This window comes from Dunckerocampus dactyliophorus, chromosome 19, assembly GCF_027744805.1.
Source record: "Dunckerocampus dactyliophorus isolate RoL2022-P2 chromosome 19, RoL_Ddac_1.1, whole genome shotgun sequence".
NCBI classification, from domain to species: domain Eukaryota; kingdom Metazoa; phylum Chordata; class Actinopteri; order Syngnathiformes; family Syngnathidae; genus Dunckerocampus; species Dunckerocampus dactyliophorus.
This window is the reverse complement of record NC_072837.1, coordinates 15,339,498-15,364,612: the sequence shown is the minus strand read 5'-3', so window position 1 is coordinate 15,364,612 and position 25,115 is coordinate 15,339,498. Positions and strand designations below refer to the sequence as shown.

At 43.7% G+C, this 25,115-nt stretch overlaps 1 protein-coding gene across 1 annotated transcript in view; it reads right to left on the bottom strand.

Annotated features, from left to right (window-relative positions):
- Nucleotides 1–25,115, bottom strand: part of igf2r (insulin-like growth factor 2 receptor) — a 44,830-nt gene that overhangs the window by 2,389 nt on the left and 17,326 nt on the right. Inside the window, exons 13-46 of the mRNA XM_054760882.1 lie at nt 21,833–21,985; nt 20,708–20,845; nt 20,477–20,627; nt 20,092–20,260; nt 19,878–19,993; nt 19,635–19,794; nt 19,376–19,552; nt 19,210–19,305; nt 19,021–19,122; nt 18,747–18,909; nt 18,490–18,666; nt 18,266–18,412; nt 18,005–18,183; nt 17,709–17,796; nt 16,317–16,526; nt 16,104–16,234; nt 15,916–16,019; nt 15,677–15,810; nt 15,334–15,530; nt 15,133–15,259; nt 14,930–15,061; nt 11,250–11,409; nt 11,066–11,174; nt 10,877–10,958; nt 10,656–10,789; nt 10,437–10,583; nt 8,088–8,246; nt 7,792–8,002; nt 7,553–7,705; nt 7,227–7,461; nt 7,015–7,151; nt 4,135–4,252; nt 1,907–2,053; nt 113–297 (exon numbers count right to left, since the gene is read on the bottom strand). Of these exons, the coding sequence (XP_054616857.1) occupies nt 113–297; nt 1,907–2,053; nt 4,135–4,252; nt 7,015–7,151; nt 7,227–7,461; nt 7,553–7,705; nt 7,792–8,002; nt 8,088–8,246; nt 10,437–10,583; nt 10,656–10,789; nt 10,877–10,958; nt 11,066–11,174; nt 11,250–11,409; nt 14,930–15,061; nt 15,133–15,259; nt 15,334–15,530; nt 15,677–15,810; nt 15,916–16,019; nt 16,104–16,234; nt 16,317–16,526; nt 17,709–17,796; nt 18,005–18,183; nt 18,266–18,412; nt 18,490–18,666; nt 18,747–18,909; nt 19,021–19,122; nt 19,210–19,305; nt 19,376–19,552; nt 19,635–19,794; nt 19,878–19,993; nt 20,092–20,260; nt 20,477–20,627; nt 20,708–20,845; nt 21,833–21,985 (5,028 nt within the window). The remainder of the gene's footprint in view (nt 1–112; nt 298–1,906; nt 2,054–4,134; nt 4,253–7,014; nt 7,152–7,226; nt 7,462–7,552; nt 7,706–7,791; nt 8,003–8,087; nt 8,247–10,436; nt 10,584–10,655; nt 10,790–10,876; nt 10,959–11,065; nt 11,175–11,249; nt 11,410–14,929; nt 15,062–15,132; nt 15,260–15,333; nt 15,531–15,676; nt 15,811–15,915; nt 16,020–16,103; nt 16,235–16,316; nt 16,527–17,708; nt 17,797–18,004; nt 18,184–18,265; nt 18,413–18,489; nt 18,667–18,746; nt 18,910–19,020; nt 19,123–19,209; nt 19,306–19,375; nt 19,553–19,634; nt 19,795–19,877; nt 19,994–20,091; nt 20,261–20,476; nt 20,628–20,707; nt 20,846–21,832; nt 21,986–25,115) is intronic.

Sequence of the window (25,115 nt, the reverse complement as noted above, 5' to 3'; positions counted from 1 at the left end):
TAACTTCCAGGAGGCTGAGCGTGCCAGATGTGATCATCCATGCAGAAGTTCTAAAGTACATATCCAGGCTGCAAACGTACCAGCTAAAGATGGGGGCAGGAAGGTTAAATACCTTTTATGAAATATTTGGCCTTGCTGGAGGAGCCAATTCGGCGCCTGTAGGCTCCGTTGAGTTTAACCTGGCAGATGTTGGCACCGACACAGCTGGGCAGGGAGCTGTTGGTGAGTCCAGACAACTGGATGTGGTAGATGTAGCGGTCACCATTGGGCCGGATGTCTCCAGAGGCCTGGTGAGGGCTGAGGACACGCATACAAAGTAAAGGGAAGGTGGAATCAATACAAAAATAAGGTTATCACTAGGAATGCCGCCGATACCGATCATCCAGGAGTGAAATCGGCCGATACTGATACAGATCACATAGATTAAGTGCAATTTTTTTATTTTACTATTGGCTATATCAGGGGTCACCAATGTTTTTTTCTTGTAAGAGCAACTTTTACAAAATGAAAATGGCCAAGAGCTACTCATTTTTGTAACATTTATTTTCGTAGCTTAGTCCAACCCAAACAAAGCCAATAAGCTTCTTTTCCCAGAAGATTAACAAAATGTTGGTATCCACATCTCACATTTTGTATTTCTTTCTAGTGTTCACACATTATTAACGGAAAACCTGAATGCAAAGCAGGCTTGCGGGCGCCTCATGTGGTACCCGCGGGCAGCACGTTGGTGGCCCCAACCATAAAATCACCTTCATTTAGACAAAACGTATTTGACGTATTTTTTTTAAATCACTGGTGAAACTTAGAGGATCCGACGCTTTCTATAAGGAGACTTTGGATGCGAGAGCACACAGCTTGATGGCGCTCCAGCAGGACCCCCCAGGCAGTCGGCAGACCCGGTTTCCTCCACTGCCGACGACAGCCGGCCATCACAGGTGGGACGAATCCAACCACTTTTCAGGCCATCCGCCTTAGACCTCCGACTGCCACGCACACACGGGCGAGCGTCAAGCATTTGGCTACATTAGCCGCCGCCCGACCGATGATCACAACGCGAGCCTTGAAAACTCATCACACCCTGCCAAGTGCCCGCCCCCCATATGTTGCACCAAACAAAATCTTTTAAATGCACTACCCTGGCGAGATATTTTCCGTGGCATGTGTTGCGGGGTGCAAAACTTGTATCGCTCTCACAACGACAGGTAAGTCCCACACGGCAGACATGTTTGTTTTGGCTTTGGTACGCCTGCGCAGGGTGAAGGGAAAGTGGGCGGGAGACGGTCGCTACAGGCTGGATGCTGCAGTAGTAGGGGGCGGAGTGGATCAGCGTTACAAGACATGTATCACACATGCCGATCACGCGCTTTTTCATGGAAATAATACTGATCGGTGGCCGATGGACCGGAGCACCCCTAGTTATAATAAAAACACCTGTTGAGCAGCTGGTCTCCTAATATCCATGACATCTGTATTAAAAGTATAGAAGGAGATACTCTACTTCACCGTGTTTGGGGATGTCCTAAATGCCAGCGATACTGGACGGGAGTGGGCCAGATCATGTCCAAAATCGTTGGAATTAATGTACTGTACCTCACCAAGCAATACTTTTTATACTATGGATCTACCCAAACGATTTTTTGGTTTGTTTAAATAAATCAACCTTGGCTGACTTTGTACTCCTCAAGCCAGGAGATTGATTGCACTATTCCTGAAAAAATGCTGTACTGTAAGCTATGACTTATGTTACTGGGGGAAGGACAGAGGGCTTTGAAGATATGTGGGCTACATCACACAATGTGCTGCACAGTCACCTGCACCGTGATGAGACGTGGAGTTGTGTGACGAGTGCAGTGTCATGTATCTTCATCAAGATATTGTTGGAAAAGATGGCAAACGCCTGCGCTACCTGAAGTAAAGCTCTCCCAGGCTGAGGGTGGTGCCGGTGTCAGGGTTCTGTATGGTTCCGTTCACCATCTCCACCTCACGCTGCTTGATGGCACACGCCCAGCGAGTCTCCCAGCCAATCACGAAGAGGCAGGACGCCGTGTTGACGCTGCACGCAAACATGTGGCATCAAACACTGTTCGGACTACAAATGACATTCATAATTGTATGATCCCATGCTTCGTAGACAATGAGGCCATGCCAATTCTTCCATACAGTCGTCCCTCGTTTATGGCGCTTAATTGGTTGCAGACTCGACACCGATAAGTGAATTTCCGCAAAGTAGGATTCAATATTATTGCATGGAGTATTTGCGTAGTTAGGGCATAGAAAACCTGTTTCTGATCTACTAAATAGAGTTTTAAACAATATTACAGCCATCTAGACCCATGTAGTCACCTTTACATTTGTGTTACCTAATATGTTAGATATAATCAGAGAAAATATGCCATATTAGACATAAATAAGCAGTTCCTTGCTTTCTTCTTCGGTGGCTGTTGACTCATCAGTGTATTGGTGGCTTTAAATGGTTCGTATTACCCGATATAGCAGACATAATAAGAGTAAATAAGACATTTAATATGTAACTCCTGCTTGTGTGTTCGTGTCGCAGTAAATGTGTTCCCTAGGGGACCTTTGTGGAAGGTGAACAGATGTGTAGAGGACAGGAAGTGATGTTGGAGGATCAGTGTTGAGTTTTACCTTGTCGTGGGCTATGGCCCCAACATTAGCCCGTGTTATTATTGATTATTATGTTATTAATATTGTGCCTGTTGTGAGAGCATTTAAACCTGCGATACACTCGTCCCTCACTCCATCACGGTTCAAACATTGCTCCCTCACTCTATCGCTCTTTTAAAAAAAATAATTAATTCATAAATGATCGCGGTTTGTGGTTGACTACGGCCTATTATTAGTAAAAAATAAATAAAATTAAAAAAATTGTACTTATTCTTGGTCTAAATTAAGCATTTTCAACCATAAAATAGCTACATGAACTAAGACACAAATACACGGCAGAATGAGCGTTGTGGCGCTGAGTAGTCGTCTCCCAACCTGAAGGTTGCAGATCCGATCCTCCGTCCTCCCATGATCATGTCGAAGTATCCTTGGGGAAGACTCTAGAGCCTGTTTTATGCTTTCCACCTCCGTGAGGTCCGTGTGGACAAAGGACGTCATTTTCACACCGATGTCCCCTCAAGCGGCCCTTTTCATGCAGGAAAATTCCCGCTCCACGCACCTCCCAATTTTTCTAACTACGCGGGCGGAGACATGAGTAAAAAAAATGGCAGGAGAGCAGGAGATCCTCGCCGCTGTTAAGTACAAAAACACCGGCAGTTATATGAGGCAGCCGACAAGGACGCGCAGTAGCTGAAGCATAAAGAAACACTGAAACAAGCTGTGTTTTAAGCCCAGTTGCTTGGTTTTTATTTTCTTTTGCTGTGTTCAGCGTGCCTGTTGTAAGCACATTCTCCTGCCGGGGTACAAGTCCCTGTGGCGGGGAGAATGACGAGCTGCACCTGCAGCACTCCTATTCAAGGGACGAGTGGACCACCTTCAATGTGGTAACAGTGGAACACATTTACCATTTGTGAATGAATGACGTGAATGTTGGCCCATTGCGGTGGCCCGCGATAGAGTGAGGGCGCAATGTTTGAACAGCGATGTAGCGAGGGACAACTGTACTGTAATGCTTCATAATGACACCATAAGGAGGCAAACTTTAACTTTAAAGGCAAACAGGCTTTGGGCATTAACTGTAAGTTAGAGAATGCTGAACTTGAAAGTAAATGAATGTTATCTGTAGGGTTGGGTATAGTTTACATATTACCCGATAACGGTACCAAATGTACCTCACATGTCGCTGGTGGGTACTGAGGAAGTGTTGCATGTTGGTGTGGATGTCAACGACGGAGGAGCGTGTGTGAGTTTACCGTGTTGGAATTAAGCACTGCTGTTGGCGTGTTAAGGTGTTACGTGGGCAATATGACCTTCAAGCATTTGTTGCAGGTGGCTGAGTCACGCATTCATCTGGCACCAAAAGCCACTTCGTTTTTCGGTCTGGTTACTGCCGTTTATGTTGGCGCTGGCGCCAAACAATACAGAGTTTGGGTACACATTAATAGTTATCTTAGAAGCATTTGGTTTGAGTTTGGGCCTATCCAGGGAGGCTGCATGTCAGGCATGTACCTGATGATGGTAGGGTGTCCCACTGTGGAGCCGCAGGTCAGCTGGATCTCCGTCTTTGCTGCCACGCTGTTGCCACACACGTCATCACCGGCTGAATAGCTGATGTAAATCTTTCCGTCTATAAGAGAAGGTAGAGGTGACATGCTTATATTTTGTATACACAGCAACTTGATCAGATCCCTTGAAGTGTTGCTTGTAAAGGGGTGATTCTTCCATAAGTGTTATACAGTATTAGATTAGACATATTAAAGGAGGACGCTTTACTCCCCCATCGCATAATCAGCTTCACAATCATTGCAAATTGCATATTTACAATCCAAAGGCAAAACTCGGAAATAATTCCAGGCTGCAGTCGTACTGAGCTAGCAAGCATTGCTCTGTGGAACACGGTGCAGTTTGATGAGGTTTCACTCATAAATGGATATTAATATCGGCAGAAAAACCGATGCTGATATGAGCTGATATCTCATTTTTAGGCTAATACCGGCCGACATCATCACTCTAGGGGTGTCTCAATCATATATTGATATCAGATATCAACAAAAAAAACGAGCATTGGATTATATTGGCCTGCATCTAAAATCTCCAATATTGGCACTCTGATACAAGCAGTCGATTCCAGACTCCAACGCAGCAGCAGCAGCTGGATACAACCCACGTCATCGCAACAAAAGCGTGTGCTAACATGTTAAGCATGGAGTAGGAGTGATGTCGGCGGTGTGTATTTTTCAGTCCGAAAAAGATGAGTGCAAAACTTGTCATGCACAAGCCGAATACGACCAAACTCATCGTGCATTTGAAGCAGCATCACATGGGAAACTCGGGTTTAATGGCTTAATTGAGCACCTCGAACATCGCTATATTGTGGATAAAACTACTGTATACCCTACATCAGTGGTTCCCAAACTTTCTACAGTCACGTACCCCTTCAGACATTTGACTTGAAGCCATGTACCCCCTGCTGCTGCACACTTAAAAAACATAAACCACTTTTACATTTCATTAAATTGATATGTTAAACATGATTAATTGGTTAATTTTATAGTAATTGTGCTTTGATCAATGTTTTACATGAGCACTGATACATAGATAAGATGTGACTTTCTCTTGGAGATGAATAGTATTTTAAGTATTTAAGTATTCGTCCTACATATCTTTTATTTCTGCCAGATGTTGGGATCCTTCCCTTTTTGAACTTGAGCTTCAATTTTGTCCACTTGCAATCGCTATGATTTAAATCTGCATATAAATTTGATACCAAATTGAACGGGAAAGTTGAACAAACATGATAAAACAGTATCCAAAGTTCAAAAGTACAATCAAGCAGCAAAAAGCCTCATTTTCAGGGGACTGTCCACTCTCTCATCCTGACACGCACATACATTGACAGGTTTTCACCTTGTGGGGATTGGAACACCAATATAAGTTAAACCTTCACGAGTAAACACTCTTAATACACAACATAATCGTCAAACTTAAGTGCTTATTCATAGAACTCACACAGCGCAATGAAACACTTCATGTCGTGTCTCCTTCCTTCTTTCTACTATGACCGCCGCTCTGTGCTATGAGGCGTTAAGGTGCGCTCGTAATTGTGAGTGTTAGGCGCTAATGGTGTTTCATTTTTATTCCCGTACCCCCAATTGGCGTACCCCACTTTGGGAACCTAGGCCCTACATGCTTTAAGAAGTAAATTGATCCGTTTTTATTGTTCTTATTGTTTTCTCTATGAGTAATATAATCTCATCAAGCCTTTTCTACCCTTCCACAAACAGTAAAACAGTTTTACAGTGTTCCCTCGCTACATCACGGTTCACGGTTTCATGGACTCGCTGTTTTGCGGAATTTTTTTTAGTGTTTTTTTCTTTTTTTCTTTAACAGCGTATGAACATGCATTGTGTTCTGCGTCCTGATTGGCTAAGGGGGAACCCACATGTTGTGTCTGCATCCTGACTGGCTAACGGACTGTAGATCATTGTCAATCAATCTCCTCTGTGCCTTCCTGTGCAGTACAGAATGCATTGGGCTTGCCAAATTGACATACAGTAAATGTTCCATCGCTAGCAGTGTGACTCTGCAGTGCTGTATGTTTGCAGGTTTTAACCCCGACAACACCCACAATGTCGATGAAACGTTCTGTACCATCGAAGGCACCTGCAGTCACACCCAAAAGGCAGAGGAGGATGCTAACCATCGCACAAAAAGTTGGGACATGCTGAAGGAAGGTAGGAGTTGCGGCGGTAGGGCGCCATTACGGAATAAATCAATCTTTGGTTCGAGGAGGAGGAAAATACAACGACAGGAGGAATATGTTTTAACAAGGATACAAAAACGCTACAGTACAGCGGAACGGCAGCAGGACGAAAAGGCTCTGGAGGAGTGAAATACATGTGAGTAACTTCAGAATTTCCTGTGTCCAACCTCGTAGGTTGATCATTAAAATTCAATCAAAGTTCTGAACTTTTTGAGTTAAAAAAAAAAAAGAGAGAAATGTGAGAAAATCCTCATGCCTGTCTGAGAAAAGTGTATAAAGTGCATGTTGAGGGGTTTTACAGGCATCATAATTGTAAAAAAAAAAAAATTATTACGTTGGCTACTTCGGGGATTTCACTTATTGCGAGGACTTATCCCCCGTGATAAATGAGGGAACACTGTATCGGAACACCCCTTATCACTTGTCCGATATTGTTTGTGTTTTTATTGTTTTTTTCTTGCTCCTGAATCACATTTTTCCATAGAGAGTGCCATTATGCAACGCAAGTAACGCTAACAGCGCTGTTAAACGGTGACATGGCTGTGACGTAAAAGAAACGGGAGCAAAAAGAGGTATTTCTATGTTGTATGAGGTAATCTAGCATAGAATATGTCATTATTTCCCACCAGTGTAGCTCATCTTCTGAGTGTAGACGCGGCCCAGCGTCTGGGTCCTTCCTGCCGCAGAGCGCCGACACACTGTGGCTCCCTCGGGACAATCTGTAAGTCCGCCGTGAATCCCCTGACACAGGTTGATGAAATAGCTGTGGGAGATGGAGATGGAGGGTGAGCCACAAGAAGAGCGTGCAGTAGATGTCTCATTGCCAAGACAGTCTTACGAGTCGCCTCGGTGGCTGAACTTCCACGGCTCAGTCAGGGAGGACAGGACTCGCAGGTCAAAGGTCTGATGCTGGCTGACCAGCTTGCACTCCATCTTCCGGGGGGGGCACACAGCGCTGGTACTCCACTGAAAGGTGGCTGAGCAACCTGCTGTTTCTGAGAGCAGCTGTGGGGAGCCATGGCCTGCAGAGGGGTCACATCTAAACAATATGGATGACTGCCGCTTGGCAGATGCTGCAGGGGAGAGAAAAAAATATATGAATAATATAAAAGCAGTCTTACTTCACCTGTTTCTCAGACAAAAGTAGATTTTGGGTCATTTCACCTGGCTCGCAGAACCCCCATTTCTTGTCCTGGTCATAATTGGCGGTGGTGGCACACCACTTCCTGCCATCGGTCCTGTCATCTGTGGTGCATTCAGTGTACAACCTCTTCATGGACGTGAAGGGGAACACGCAGGCCTCGCCCTCTTGTGTTACTAAAACACATGATGATGATTAGCATCATTGTGGAGTTGCACACAGTACAGCGTGTTACGACGCCACTTTTGTGGACAAGACACACCGGGAGGGCATGGATCGCCACCGCCATATTGCATCAGAACAGCCTGCTGCTCATGCTTGAAGTCCATCGTCATGGCCTTGCTGATGCCGAATGATGACGCCGATTTGTCGGAACCAGAGCCTGATACTCGGCAAACGGCGCTCCCTTTGCACGCGGGCTCAGCCACAGAGCTGCACACGTTGATGAGGTAGCTGCTGGAGCCTAGTGGGACCTATCACACACCAATAGCAACAATACCATCAACAGATACATTGCCCTACAGGACACAAAAAAAGAATAAACAAGTTTGTACTTACCTCCACTTCACCTGTGAGTGCCGACAGGTCAAAGGTGAACTGTAGCTGAGAGTCAGTGAGCTGGCATCCGCTTGTGTGGGTGACATCAGAGCAAACGACCGGCGTCGCCCATTCAAAAATGTACACGCAGCCCTGCAACCTGAGCATGCGAGGGGAGCCCTGGGAAGACAGAGAGTGGCAGTAAGTATGTGCCTGCTTAGGAAAGGTGTAGAGCAGGGGGGTGTCCAAAGTGTTTTTATTGGCCCGCAGCACATTCTAAACATACGATTTAAAAAACTAAACTAAAAACAACCATCAAAACTGGAAAAATCAACTGTAATTTTTCAAGAATAAAGCCAAAATAAAAAGTCGTGATCTAATGAGAAAAAGTACCAGAACAATGTCGTAATATTATGAGAAAAAATGATGTCATTTTAGTAGCATAAACTTGGAATATTTACTTTTTAAAAGTCATAATATTATGAAAAACAAACAAGCTCGATTTTCTCCGTGTACTCCGGTTTCCTCCCACGTTCCAAAAACATGCATGTTAGTTTAATTGGCGACTCTAAATTGTCCATAGGTATGAATGTGAGTGTGAATGGTTGTTTGTCTATATGTGCCCTGCCATTGGCTGGCGACCAGTCCAGGGTGTACCCCGCCTCTCGCCCGAAGTCAGCTGGGATAGGCTCCAGCATACCCGTGACCCTAATGAGGATAAGCAGCATAGAAGATGGATGGATAATTTAATTGGGGAACAAGTTATAATATTATGAGAATGAAGTCCATTTTGATGGGAATAAAGTCATATGAGAAGAAAATGTATGCAGATTATTTGAGAAGGAAGTTGAAATATCTTGAAAAAATAAAAAACAAAGCAAAAATGGCAGCCAAGATAGGACTTATACTGTACTAGTGGTTCCCAAACGTTTTACAGAGGTGTGCCCCTTCAGACATTTGAGTTGAAGCCATGTAGCCCCTACTCCTGGACACTTAAAAAAACTAACGTTTTTATGTTAATTAACTTAAAATGTTGAACATAATTAATTTGTTAATTAATTTTATAGTAATTCCGGGTCAAAAATGTGTGTTTTGCGATCACGATAAAGCAGTAACCAAGGTACAAATCTACATACAACTAATGTCAGGGCTCATTTTCTGGGGAACTCCCACTCACAGTGACGGGTTTTCACCGCTGTGCTGTGCAGGGATTGGAACACCAATATAAATGAAATTTTCATGATGAAACACACTTAATGGACAAAATATTGTATATTGTTCATATAATGCACACAGAGCAACAAGAACTTCATGCTCTGTCTCCTTTCTGCTCCATTCGGCATTCAGGTGGACTCCACTCGTAATTGTAAGTGTTCGGCACTAATTGTTTTTCATTTTTATTCACATACCCGCTATTACAATTGGTGTACCCCTGGGGGTTCGTGTACCCTACTTTGGGAACCTAGTTACTACACTTTTCCACCTATATGACAGAGCTGAGATGATTTTGCATGAAATATATTTAACGTCTTAACATATCTACATGTGTTGCTTTCATTTTTCACTCTGTGGCCCTCGTTGGAAAACGTTTGGAGACCCCTGATGTAACAAGAAAAAGTTGTACCAAGTAATACCAATAAAACTAATAATAATAATAATACACTTTGTCACCTAACACACAAAGCTGACTTGCAGATTGTTTTTTCTTTAAATATATATAACGTCTTGGCCTATCTACATGGGGTATGTTTTAGCCTGTTTTGCAAAATTATAAATATCAAAATGATTGCTACTCTTAAAAGTCTAAATTTCAAATGTTACTTCTTGTTTTGAAATGTTTGCACCTCACGGCCCCGCCTTATTTGGCTAAGCTGCTGAAGCCTTTTTACACTCCACCCAGAACCCTGAGGTCTGCAGAGCAGCTCCTGCTGGCCGTGCCCAGAACCAGGCTCACAACCAGAGATGGAGCCTATCCAGTGGCAGCCCCCAGACCGTAGAACAGCCTTCCTCTCCCTGGTAGATCCTCCCAGTCCTTGGAACAGTTTAAGTCCACACTGAAAACCCACTACTTCTCCCTGGCATTCAAATCTAGTTAGACAGGATGTCTTGCTTGATTCTATTCCCTTTTATTTCTCTTTTGAGCTCCTATTGTTATTTAGTATTTTCTTCACGATGCTGTCATAAATTGTATTTACTTACACTGTATTTACATTATTTTTAACTTTTATTTTATTTGTGTACAGCACTTTGGTCAACTGGGATTGTTTTAGATGTGCTATATTTGTTATATTTTATAATTGATTTTTCAGTATGTGGCCCACAATGGAAAAACTATGAACCCCCCTGGTGTCGAGGAAATAATGCACTGACCAGCTCCACGCCTCTCTGGCAGGTGAAGATGATGGTAGACGTGTAGTTCTGTGCTGGGTCCGACACACACTTGGTGAAGCTGGAGTAGGTGATGGACACATCGCCTGATGAGCTGATCTGAGGGCCACTGGTCATGCGGCCGATGTCCTTTCGTTTCAAGACAGCAATTACAAGTTTAGCATTCTGACAATTCCTCACATGTCCAAATTTGGGACTCACAATTGGGGGCCCATTGTCTGGGTCCATACAGACGGCTGCACCAGGAGGGCAGGTGACTCCTGGGATGGGGTTAAGAGGCTGGCAGATGTTGATGTAAAAGTCTGGAGAGTCATCGTTTTGATCCACATCGTCATCTAAAACAGGACGGAGAGAAAAAGATGTGAGGCTACAGGAAATATGGACCACATCAGGTTGGCTAGACATGACAAGTCTTCTCGGACCTGTGGCGGTGTAGTATCCGTTGACATGGATCAGAGGCGTCAGGTCAATAATGGCAGAGCCGTTCTGGACAGAACACGTTACCTGAGAGGTTGACATCAGGCGTCAATTAAGGTAAGCGGTGAGAAAATAACCAGAAACAGATTTAGGAACACACACATCTTTATCTATACACACGTAAATATACTCACAGGTTGTTCGCACACCAGCGGTGTGTGAAAAGCAAACAAGTGCGTGCAGGTGTCAGCACTGGAGTCGATAAGGACGGGTTCTGGAGGGGCTGAGCTCATGCTGGGTGGCCTACGGAACGCATCAGACATCTTCAGTTAGCCAGAAGTAGTGCTAGTTCAAGCGCAGAGGAGGAAGCGGCCATACTTGCAGATGAAGTGGATGACAGTGCTGTGTTGGCGGGCGGGGTCTGCAGGACACGGGCTTCCTCCTTCATACGTCAGCTCTACAACATGGTCCTTGTACGACAGTTTCCTACTGGACTGGCCGCCGCTGAGCACGCTGCTGCCATCTTTAATGCACACGGCTGCGACAAATGTGAATACACCTCAGTAAGAGTGTCACAATACACTCAACTCCCTAAAAGAGACTAAATGATATTTTGTCATTACTTTTAAGAAAACTACAAGGACAGAATATATGAATGTATACATTTTTAAATGTTTTATAACTTTGTATGCCTGACCTAAGCATGACACTTTTAACTGTTGAAATTTTTTCCACAAATTGAAACAAAAACTAAAAATGATAAAAGTTAAAATAATGACAGCAGTTGTCACTGCTGCTATTAGTCATTTATGTTGCTGCGTAGTTATGTAAAGGCTAGGCCCGTCAAAAATAGGGCGTTAACAGCGGTAACTAATTTATTTCATTAATTAAGTTACATTTTTTAGCGTAACTAACGCATGCGCATCATGGCGAGCACATCAACAGCAGTGCAATTCCAACAACATATATGTATCTCCAGCTCCAAACAAACACGTCTCGAGCCCGGAACGACACTTCCACATTGTCACTCGACTACCGCTAGATGCATTCACAGACAATCCGAACATCACAACAACGTCTTTATTATGGGTATACGTGTGGTCTAAATAAACAGAAAGACAAAGAAAAACAATAAGTGGATATTCTTTTCACTCACTGTACAACTCTTAATGAGCAAGTACAATTTTCTGCATTTAAGTATGCTTGGAAATCTGAGAAAATAAACTCAAAAAGTGAATTCAACTTGGTGGTACATGGTGGTGTCTTTGAATGCAACCCCTCTTTGCTCATAATAACACGGTTAACGTGTGAATCAAATGTTCTGCTATTTAAAAAAAAATAGTGTTAGGTAAATAGATTTTTAGGCATGTGTGCTATCTTTAAGCTTGATTTCAAGTTTCAGTTCATTTGGAGCTGTTAATACATACCAATATATTATAATCCTGTCCTGTCTTTTATCTTTCTTTCAATAAAATCCAGTAAAAATGGGCATATTTCAGACATAGTTGCAAATGGTGATTAATCATGATTACTTTGGAAACTGGGATTAACCTGATTAAAATGTTGTCAGGGAAATCCTTGCAGATAACCAAGACAAGTACTGGACTGTATAACTACTCAAAGGAACAGACTCATACCAGCCAAGATTGTCTTTCACTCGAGTGGGACAGCAGAGCTCATGTTTGCTCCTCCAGACTGTCAAAATTCCGCCGTCCGCGCCCGCTTTTTATTAAGTAGGAAGTAAAGTCACACAAAGAAATGGAAAATTACTGGAACAGGGTGAGGAGGGGGTCAGCTACAGGAGTAAGGTCAGGAGGGTGAGGAGGGGGTGCTGACCCATAACCTATGACCTTATGTTTAACACTAAAAGAAGTAGAGTTCCCATGATGTTTACAGTGCCGTTTCAGGAAGTAGTTAATTGGTATCTACTACTACGGACTACCATATGTTTTGACAGATGTCATATACGGGGATCGTCTTTTGACTGACAAATCCTAAGTAACTTTGATCAAATGTGGAATAACTTCAGCTTCTGCTTGGACATTCCTACCGCAGCAGCTGTTGACCCCAGATGGAAAATATTCGATTGAATTTGTCTGTGTAGGCTCTCAGTCGTACAGGAGTTGTCCATCGAGGAAAAGGCTTCTTGAGACGTCATCTGTACTTCTGTGAAGAAGGTGTCGGACATTTCGCTCCTCATCCGAAGAGCTTCGTCAGCGAACTAATAAGTGCTGGTAGCTTAGGCCTTAAATACAGTAAGAGTGGGCGGAATTGGTGTGCCAACACCCTCCTACTATTGGTTCCTTACACTAAGCCTGGGCGGAGTAGTGGTATAATCCTATCCTGCTGTTAACACCTCCGATAAAAGGGAAGTGTCGCTCCCTGAATTGGGTATGAACGACTCTGATACTGGCTCGTTAGCATCTATTGTTCTGGCTCGGCCCTGGCTTCACCTCATTCGCTGACGAAGCTCTTCGGATGAGGAGCGAAATGTCCGACACCTTCTTCACAGAAGTACAGATGATGTCTCAAGAAGCCTTTTCCTCGATTCAATTGAATTGTGAATTTGATCAGCTACTTTGATTACCTGTAAACTTTGAAACTGTGAATGTGGCATATTAATCATCAGTATTTTGTATAGTAGTTTAAAAGTCTACTGGTTAGATTTTATATATATGTTTTATACTAAGAGACAGATCATGTGGACTTAACTTGGGGTGCAACTTATAACTTGCACCCCATTAAATGTACAACGTGCATAAATATTAAATATATATTTAAATATATATTTTCTATATTTATAGTAGGAGTTAGATCTTTGGGACTTGGTCATTTTAAAAGTAGCTCGCAGGCTGAGAAAGTGTGAGCACCCCTGCCATAGCACAATCTCGCGAGGTCTTGTGTTACGAGATCCTGTCACAACCCTACACTTTAGCAGACACATATCACTTATGACTGTGGATGGTGGGGCAGTAGTGGTGAACAAGGCATCATGGGTAGCTTCCACGTGTTTGAAGTCGCCATTTAAAAAACAGCAGTGTCAAAGATGCATGACGTTATAACAGCTACTGAAACAGGAGTCAGTCATTTCAAATATTCTAGTACTTTGTTAGTCTCCCCTGATGTGCATTGTCTATTTGGTCATCCGAGCAGGACTAATCAGTAACTAGGACAGTGCTACACGTGCTTCATCACGCCTAAAAAAAGTCTGTTTGTTTTTTTTTAGAATTAGCAGTACAGTGCTACACTAAAGGGAAAAGCTCTGTGGTTATGCTTTTTTTTCGTTTGTTTGGACATAGTAGTCAAAGTACCTTGATGGAAATCAAAATACTTTGTAAGCAGCACGTTTGGCTGTAGGATGCATAAATTACTCCTACAGAGTTAAAGTCTCATCCGACTGCCTGCGTGGACGATTCAAGTAAATGCAAACGGGCAGGGAACTTTGAGCCCTTGAAGATTTTTTTTTTTTTTTTTTTTTTTTAAATAGGACCATTAAATATCAAATTGGGGGTGATTTGCAGATGGAGTCACCACAACATAAATGAGCTGATTTTAGAGTTTTAGATGTTTTCCATCCACCTTCTATCGCTTATCCGAGGTCGGCTTGCAGGGGCTGCAGTCTAAGCAGGGAAGCCCAGACTTCCCTCTCCCTGGCTACTTCGTCCAGCCCCTCCCGACTGGTCCCGAGGTGTTCCCAGGCCAGTTGACAGACCTAGTCTCTCCAACGTGTCCTGGGTCTTCCCTGAGGACTCCTACTGGTTGAATGTGCCCTGAACACCTTCCCAGGGAAGCGACCGGGAGGCATCCTGACCAGATGCCCGAGCCACCTCGTTTGGCTCCTCTCAATGCGGAAAAGCAGCGGTTCTACTCCGACTTTCTCCTGGATGACAGTGCTTCTCACTTTATCTCTAAGGGAGAGACAAGCCACCCTACAGAGAAAACTAATTTTGCCCGCTTGCATCCACCATCTTGTCCTTTCGGTCACTACCCAAAGCTTATGACCATGGAAATGTTATCTTTCAATAAATGCGAATATAAAGTTTGGCGGTGAGACATACCGGTTCCGGGGCTACATCCCGCATTGGCCATATCTCCACAAATGTTCATGCGGAACATCCTCCTGTGCTCATCATGGTCGTATACCGTGTAGCCTCCATCCCGGGTCAGTGTGTTCAGGTCAAACAAATGCCCTGTAGGGTAAAACCTTTATTAAGAATTACACAAGGACAAAAGTAAGAGGCATCTGAGTGACAAAGGTGACCTGTAGCGGGGTTGGCGACTCTACAGCCATCATGTTGGGTGCTGTTCAGGGGGCAGGCGGCGGCTGTTAACCACAGGAAAGTGTACAAACACTCCTCAATGGCAGAAATAAGGGTTGGCCGGGAGTCCTGAGAGGGTAAAGGACTATATGTTACATTGCTAATTAAGTCAAACAAAGCATCTCTATGCACTTTTAACGTACTACTTGTTCTCTGTCACACTTGAACCGAATAATGGTGCTCTTCTTGCGGACTCCGTCAGGACAGGAGTGGCCACTGGTGTACTGCAGCTTCAGCACACTCTTGTCCCACGTAGGACCCGTCTTCACTTCCCCCAAACTCTCATACTCATCTCCAACCTTCACGCAGGACGCAGCGTTGGATGGGCACTTCCATGAACCTACCAGGACATGAGAACACAACCTTTGCATGTATTTCACTGATAATAAAAGAAAATAATCACAGTTTGCAGAACTTTTCCTGCAACTATGCAACGCAAACTTGCACATGCCGTAGGTGTCAGAATGCGACAGGAGAACCACGCACCTCCCTGCGGCACCAGTGACCTGCAGACGTTAATGTAGAATCGTTTGCTGGTGTCGGCAGTCGATGGCTCCACTTCCCAGTTTTGAGTCTCCATGGCCAGAGGTGAGAGGTCATATGAGTGTCCCAGACTGTCACTAGGGACAGGACACGCCAACAACAATAACTATCAGCTATGAAAATCTAATACAATCAGTGCAACATGGAAATGGAGTGTCTTTGCTGGTTGAGCAGCATCTTACTGGTAGGAACAGCTAGTGCTTTTGACAGGAATACATGCAAGAGCAGTGGGCCAGGTAAACAGGTACGTGCAGTCTGGAGTCTCCTTGATGAACTCTGGTGCTCCCTTAAGCAACAAAAGCACATACATATTCATATTTGCTAAGGAGTAGAAGAACTGTGGTATTTGTGTTGGAAGTGTGAAACCCACGGGGTTCCTGTCAGGGTGACAGGAAAAGTAGATCTCTGTGGATCTTTGGTATATCTGGTGGCACTTCTCTCCATTGGTGTAGTTCAGGATGAGCTGATCTCCCACGTAACTCAGACGCTGGTTCGCCATTCCTGCACACACATAAATGATAATTACATACAATTCACACACCAAAGATGTGACAAATGTATTTACACCTGTGCAAATGGCCACCTGCTATCTTGTGGGAGCTTCCGTCCACTTGGCACGAGGAGACAACGTCACTTCCCGTGTCTTTGTCAGTGCAAACACCTCTCTGGAGCCCCGTGCAGACCGACAGGTGGTAGATGTACTTGTCACGTCTCACTGGGTAGTCTTTCCCCTTCAGGGAGCTCAGGTTGAACTCGTAGCCACTCCTTGGGTCACGGACACGACACTCATCCCCTGAGAAGACAAGCACAGAGCAAGCACTACTGTTTAATAGGGATGTGTACCAAAATTCAGTACTGTTATGGCGTAACCGAACTGAAAAACTAAGTAGCTATCGGTGCCTCATTTGGGTGTTGAATGAATAGAGACTCAGCCACCGGCAACAAGTGCATGAAGGTGATATTGTCTAAGTAACTGCTGTAAGTAATGCAACATCCCGACAGAGACACACAGAGTCTGGTGCAATTTTTAAACCTTAATGCTGACTTAATACACCAATAGCAGAGCTCAGTTCCAATACGCTAAACGCGTACACGTTCCTCCGCCACTCTCCACTCCATCACACAATACAACACTTCCTCATTATCAGCCAACGGTGAGCTGGGTACATTCACAATACATGCACTTTAAGTACTGCAAAATCTTGCAGATTTTTTGCACATTTGTGTTCAATGACAATTTGTTGTGGATTTCATTTCATATTGGTGATTTTATGACTTTGCTATCATTTTATGTATATTATTGTAAGTTAAAATTATTGTTAAGTATTTAAATTACTATTGTGTTCAAATTGCATGTCACAAAATTCTGTAAAAATAAAAAGGCACTGATTTTGGATAAAAGTATCATGTTTTCCATTTTTAAAGTACCTGTTCAAGCCAATGATTTACAAAAACATAACTACGTCTTTGGTATTGAATGAGTTATCAGTGGTTTTTCTGCAGCAGCTGGCTGCAGGTTTTTTTTCCCCCCTAATCGATCAGAATGTTTGGAATGCTGTTTAAGAATATTTAGAATGTAGTCAGAGTGCAGTCAGAATACCTTTTGAATCTTATTCGATATTTTTCCACTTCCAATCCACCTCAAAAGGTTTTTAGCATGCTAAAAACATTCGGGCCGGCCACCAGAATAGGCCCTAATATTTGGAATGCACGCAGAACGCAGTCAGAATTATTACAATGCACCTTGAATATCCAGGAAGAAAGCAAGATTTTTCATTCCGATGGCATTCTGGCTCATTCTGCGTCTAGTGTGACGAGGGTATAAGTGATTTATGACTGTACACTGCCATAATGTATGCTACAGTACATCCACCAACGGCGTTATTAGTTGTGTCTTGGCTTTAGAGGTCTGCATAGTAAAAGTTGGTGCTTAATTACTGTTTCGGTTATTCACTATTCTCAGAGTCTGACTAACCTTGGGACTTCCTGACGGGACAGGCCTCAGATGTCCTCCAGATAAAGACATACTCACAACCGTCCTGCCGGTCGAACATTGGGGAGCCCTGAAATCGCAAACCCACAAAGAAACAATGGTGATCTTTTAACAATGACAATAAGAACTAAAGAGGAGTTAAAAATTTGTCTAACAGGGACACTATCAGTTACATTTTCAGCTTAGAAGGAATAAATAAATAAAATATGAAGTGGTAGCTGACATAGCAATAACCTAAATGGCAACATTGCTGATCAATGCTGTAATTGATTACTCACAGGGCTGTCGTCACACAGCAGAATGATGCGTGTCGAGAAGCGAGACGAAGCACCGCAAGGGTCGCCGTTATGATAGAGGATGCTGATGGAGCCATCCTCCGCCACCTGGGGGCTGGCCTGGACCAGACCCAGGTTGTAACTGGTGCTCCCAATCACCTGGCATGCACCCAAAGGACCAACTAGAGCGAGACATTAGTGCATTTTTTTAAAAGACCAACGTTTGGCTGTGTAGTAGAATACAAAGACGACGTCGACACTGACCGGGACAGTCCTTCAGAGAGGGGAGGGGTTTGCAGACGTTGATGTAGAAGCTGCGTGATGTTACTACGTCTGTATCTATGGCAACCCAGGGTCTGTCCTCTCCGTCTCGGACCAGGTGACTCAGGTCATACTCGTTGCCATGGGAATCTAGAGGCCACACCGGCACGTTTACTGAAAGATGATCTTCTGAGGTTATGGTATGTGGGACTGCATTGTGTCCATACCGATAACGCGGCAGTCCACCGGGGCAGGGACGCAGGCCAGTGCGGTGGAGAACTCAAAGAGGACGTTGTGGACCACGTGGCTGGGCAAAGTGCTCAAGTCCTCCCGCAGCAGCTTCAGTGAGCCGGGGTGAGTGGTTTGATTGCAAACAAAATTAATGCTGAAGGTGTCCCGAGTTGCTGAAAGAGAAAAGAAGGAAGCAAACACTTTCAGAAAGAGAAACACTAATCTGAAACATTTGTGTATCGTATCACATTACCTGTAGAATCATCCCGAGGTCCCTTGTACGTTAGCTTCAGTAGGCCATCTGTGGAGTACTGCAGTGTCTTCTCCACCCCCACCGGGCTGACGGGATGCCCGTCTTCCATCTCACAGCCCGCCATTCCCGGCCCACATTCTGCCACATCTGCACAGATGTTCACCTACAAGATGGGACAGAGGTAATGTACTCTTAATGAAGTGCTTTCTTTTGCCAAGTGTGAATGCATTCGAGACTTGATGCAAATATTTTTGCGTGCATGTGTAGGTCATACCAGGAAGTCCTTTCCATTGGCTCTGGTCTTGTATCCAGTCTTGGAGGCCAGTGGCTGCAGGTTGAATTCCAAGCCGGTGTTGGGGTCCATCACAGCACAACTCTGAGGAAAAAAAGGTCCATCATTTTGCAGTGTGTCATCATTCCAAACTCCAGCAACCAGGTACAGTACGTGCGAGAAGCAACTCACATTGTTCCTGGTGGTGGTGATGGCGCAGGCGGCCCTGGTCTCCCATATGAAGTTGGAGGTACAGTTCTGGTACATGAGGAATCGCGGGCCCATTGACTGAGTGGTGATGGATACAAAGTAAGTAACTCATGCACGATGTTGGGCCGCCAACATAGCCTAAACGTACCAAAGTTCCCCTGGAGCACACCAGGTGGATGCGTGTAGAGTACGTCAACTTTTGGCCCTCAGACTCGCAGGGGGCGCCATCAGTGAACTCCAGCAGCAGCCGGTCCCGCCCTTCGATGATTGGGCGACGCTTGGAAATACCCATGTTGCTGACAGACACCACTTCCTTTGGATAGCCCTGGAACAGACCATTATTATCTTTTGAAGACAAACTACTATTGTTTATCGGTCTCCACGTCTCAAAGGACAGCAGTTCACACCTGCGTGGTGGTGTACTGCATTTGGCAGACAGAGGCGTGGCGGTCGCAGCCTGTGACGGCGTTGATGGGTCGACAGATGTTGATGTAATACTTCTTCAGGCTCGTGGTGTCAGACAGGTCCATGGCTTGCCAGTTGCCGGCGGAGGATGTGCGAGACAAGCTGAAGACAGCAGGCGAAAAGACTGATGGTTGGTGTACACCTGGTTTGAACATGAGCGCTTCGATAATAATTAATGGCTGTACCTGGATAGGTCATACTGGTCCAGAGTGTTGGGATCCGTCACCAAACACTCATGAGGCCTTTCAGGACATGCATACGACGTATACCAGCGGAAGTTATACGTGTACTTGTCCTCCACCTGCATTGAGTGAATATTATCACAAAAGATCAGAAGCTGCTTGGAAGAAATGAGAGGAAAAAAAAAAAACAAAGCAACATGCAAGCGAGGTGATCTACCTGGAATTCAGGTTTTCCGGCGCCGGCTTCATGGTCACAGAGGAAGGAGATGAGTGTGGATCGGAGTGTGTGTTGCTCATTGTTGTACTGGGAACCATTGGTGTAGGACAACTGGATCAGGCCGTCATAGTAGGACAGTCTGGAGTTTGCTTGCCCAAGACTCCAACTACTAAAATGGCAAAAACATAGAAGACATGTAAATAAGCAAATATAGAGGTCAGGTTGAACAATAGGATCAGAACAGGATTAGGATTGTACATCATCTTCCATATCCACCTTCTGCATACGTCTGAATTAAGATTGACGCTTCAGTTGCTGGGAAATTAAAAAAATATCTTCTGAGAAGACGTATGAAATAAAATAAGTACAAGTATATTTTATTTACCTTTTTTCTACTTGGCAAGCGCCTGCATTTTCAGGACATGTGGCGGCTTTCACTGGGCCGCATACGTTGATGTAGTAGTCGTAGTTGTCGTTGGTCAGGTTGTAGAAGCCGCCGTCGGCCTTAGAGAGCGGCGACAAGTCAAACGAAAAGCCTGGCAAGAAAAAGTGTTGAATGACTCTCTTCCCATCACATTCAAGATTCAAATGGCACACTGAAACGTGTGACGCCTACCAGCCTGTGTGTCCTCCACCTTGCAGTTGTCCCCCCGTGTCTTGGAGAGGACACAAGCGGCGGCAGTGTACCACTCCAGCTCATACACGCAGCGATCAGACGAAATGCTGCGGAGGACAGGGGCGCTCTCCAGATTGCCTGTAAAGACAGACAAAAGTTCAACAGATCACCAGGACAGTGGAACCTCCGTTTTCCTCATTAATGCGTTCCAAAAGGTTTGACAAAAACTGAAACGTACAAAAAGGGAGGCAATTTTTCCCATAGGAAAACAATTTTTGTTTGCACCTGAGAATTTCCAACGGTCGGTGAGGCCCCGCCCACAAACTGGTAGCAGGTTGGGGACACCTGCTTTACACCATCAACACATGTTAAAAACTTGGGCGTTATTTTTTATTCTGAGCTGAGTTTTTATCCACATATTCAAATATACCAAAAATTGGTTTTGTATCATCGTAACAATATAGCCCTAGTCTCTGTCAAGGCAACACTGAGATGCTTTTTATTGTTATTCTGTTTCTCTATTATTCTATTTATATTCTATCTTGTTTATTTATTTATTATCCTATTTTATCCTGTTTATTTAAAATTGTTATTCAATTTTATATTCTTATTTTCATTTTAAATTTTAATCATATGTTTATTATTCATTTTAATCTTATATTTCTATTAATAGTCCTATGTGTATTTTATGTTTATGAGTTTGATTAGTTTTATCTTCCAGTGTTCCTCAGAGGAGGATGCCTCCCGGACACCTCACTGCTCACTGGGGAGGTGTTCAGGCCACGTCCAACCGGGTGAAGGTCTCAGGGTAGATCCAGGACACATTGGAGAGAATATGTCTCTCAACTGGCCTGGGAATGCCTTGGGATTGCCAGGAGGAGCTGGACAAAGTGGCCAGAAAGAGGGAAGTCTGGGCTCCTGGTGCAGACGGCTCCTATCATAGTGTTTCCTCAACTGGCTCCTCTGTGCTCAGCCATATTTTCATATTTTAGATGCACACAAAAACATCACAAGCTGGGAGATTTTTAACTTCTGTTAGGATGTCAGGAGATAAGAGCAATTTGGCAGTTGGCGGCTCTGCACATAACACAGCATGATTCGTATTCATATTATTATCCAACACACCTGGTTTGCATTTGAGTGTCAGGATAGTTTGAATCTTTGTCGTTTTGCTGCATAAATCTCCATCAGTGTACACTAGTCTGATGTCATTTCCTTTTTCAGTCTTCTGGGGGGAGGAGAGGAAGCTGCCCAGGCTGATGACCTTCTGGTCTTTATCTAAAACACAAACACATTGACATTCAATATTTTCGGCAACAACAAATGATCTTGATGCAACATACTGTATTTTCCAGACTATAAAAGGCACTTTTTGTCATAGTCTGGTTGGTCCTTCAACTTATAGTCAGGTGTGACTTATATCAAAATACACTCCTGATCAAAATTTTACAACCAGTTGAACAATTGCCAGAATTTACGTTTTGTAAAGTTGGATCTTAAGGAGGTTCTAAGTAGAGCTCCAAAACATAAAAAGACCCCTAAATGAAAACAAAATGTTCACAAAATGAGTGAGTAAATGGAGCAAATGGCTATGACTTGTGGGGTTCCCCAGGGGTCAATCCTAGGACCTCTATTGTTCAATCTGTACATGCTTCCTTTAGGCCAACTAATACGCAGCTGCAACGACACTGTCCTACCACAACTATGCAGACAACACTCAAATCTACGTGTCACTAACGGCCGGTGAACACGGTCCTGCATATTTACTTTGTCACTGCATCAAACATATCAGTGTGTAGATGCAAAACAACTTTCTCCAGCTCAACTCAGACAAAACTGAAATAATTGTTTTTGGCCCACAGAAATAAGGAGAAAGTGTTATCAGTCACCTAGAGATGCTTTCTCTAAAACCTAATCATCAGGTTAGAAATCTAGGAGTAATAATGACCTCAGACCTGAATTTTAACAGCCACATTAAATCAATAGCTTTATACCATCTGAAACACATTGCCAAAATCAAGGGAATAGCGTCTAAGCCAGATTTAGAGAGACTAATCCATGCCTTTGTCTCCAGCAGGCTAGACTACTGTAACGGCCTTGTCACTGGGCTCTCTAAATGAGCAGTAAAGCAGCTGCAGTACATCCAGAATGCTGCTGCTCGAGTCCTGACTAGAACCAGGAAATATGACCATATTAGTCCAGTACTCAGGTCTGTGCACAGGCGTATTGTTGCTCAGAAAATAGACTTTAAAACAGCTCTGCTTTTCATGGTCAAAGTACATCTCTGATTTGTTGGAGTCACATAAACCAACTCGAGGTCTGACAAGTTCAGGAAGTTGTCGCCTGCGTTTCAGTTTTATGCTGCCAAAATCTGGAACAATCTTCCAGAAGATGTGCGACAATCCTCAACTTTGGCAATGCTCAAATCCAAGCTGAAAACACTTCTATTCAACTGCGCATATGACAACTCAAAGTATTTTAACTGCACTCTTCATTCTTAGTCTTTTTTGTTTTGGAATGATCTATGGAATTTTATGTAATGATTTTAGAATGATGTTATGTTTTTATAGAATGATTTTATGAAGTAATTTTACCCTTCTTTTCTGTAAAGCACTTTGAATTACCTTTTGTATGAATTGTGCTCTATAAATAAACATGCCTTGCCTTAATGAGCAGCTGTGCCATTCTTGTTAATCAGCTGAAAATGGGTTTGGGCATGCTTGATGCAAGTGTTTCCAGGAGGCTAGTGCGAATGTTGATCCAGGTGGTGAAGATGGCTACACGGAGGGCATCTATTTTCTGGAACAGATGTCCATTTTTGTAAACTTCCCTTGCCATCCATCCCCCAAATGTTCTCCATTGGATTTAGATGAGGGGAACACACAAGATGGTCCAAAATAGTGAGCTTGTTTTTCTGGAAGAAGTCCTTTGTGAAGTGCAGCGTTGTCCTGTTGAAAAAGCCAGTCATTACCACACAGACGAGGGCCTTCAGCCATGAGGGACGCCCCCAGCAACATCTTCACATAGCCATTTGACGCCCCTGCACAACCTGAAGCTCCATTGTTCCATTGAAGGATCATGATGGTGCCCGCCCCCACAAAACAACTCGGGTGGGATCTCCTTGTCATGCCAGTGTTGTTGGAAGCCATCAGGACCACCAAGGTAAAATGTTTTTCTCATTAGAGAAAAAAAACTCTCTTACACCTTTCAATGTCCCATGTTTGGTGCTCTCCTGCAAATTCCAAAAGGGCAATTTTGTGGTGTTGAAGGAGATGAGGCCTTTGAAAACCTTTTCTCTTCTTAAAAGCCTTCTCTGGCAGATGGTGTCTGATGGTTATTGGACTGCAATCGCCACCAGTAACAACCTTCATTTGGGCCGAGGATGGTCTCCTGTCTTGACAAACAGCCAATGGGATCCTCCGGGTCAGGATGTTTGAAGAAGTTTGAAATGACTGTTTTACTGTGTCCAACCTCATCAGCAATGGAGCGCTGCGAGAGACATTGCTTACGCAGCTCAACAATACCAACGCATTCAAAGAGAAAAAGCGCTTTTTTGATTTTGCCATCAAGAGACCATGACAGAGACACTAAATGACATTGTTGGCAACATTTAGACTTTTCAAAGATGTGCTCTCAAACATTTGATCAGCTGATTTTGATCAGGGGTGTATTTAGAGTATATATCATGGAACACAAGGGTGTCCAAACTTTTCCCAGCGAGGGCCATATAGTGAAAAATGAAAGGATGCAACTATGTCACTTTGGTATGCTAGGAAGTTATATACTGTATATTTCAAGAAAAACCTGCATCAGCTTTGTGATATAGGTGGAAAAGCCTAGTATTAGTATCAGCTTCACTCTTCCCCTTTTTTCCCCTATTTTTGTCGTGAAAATATTTCAACTTGCTTCTTAAGTAATCTTTGTAAATTTTCTTTTCATAATATTCTGAATTTATTCCCATAATATAACTTTTTCCGTAACCTAATTTTCCAAAAAATACAAAATTTTTTTGGTTTTTGCAACTCTTTCGAATTTTTTCTCTTAACATTTTGACTTTATTTGTGTCAAATTATAGCAGATTTTTCCATTTTTTTTTTTTTTTTTTTAGTTTTCTTGTTAAATCATGTTTTTAAAATGTGATGCGGGCCGATAAAAAAAAAAACAGCCGTGGGCCACACTTTGAACATGTTTTGAAATGTTAATTCATACTGACTGACATGAACCAGGAAGCGAACATTACTGTCAAGAGCCGTGAGAGGGGGCTCTAGGCTTGTGCCAACTACGGGTGTAAGCTGCTGCTGCCATCCAGCAATGCGGAATAAGATCGGGCGCTAGGTGAAGCTGCTTACTGCGAACTTGCTTGTTGGTCTCGCTGCCTTGTTATGTTAATTTAGCCTATTCGGCCTCC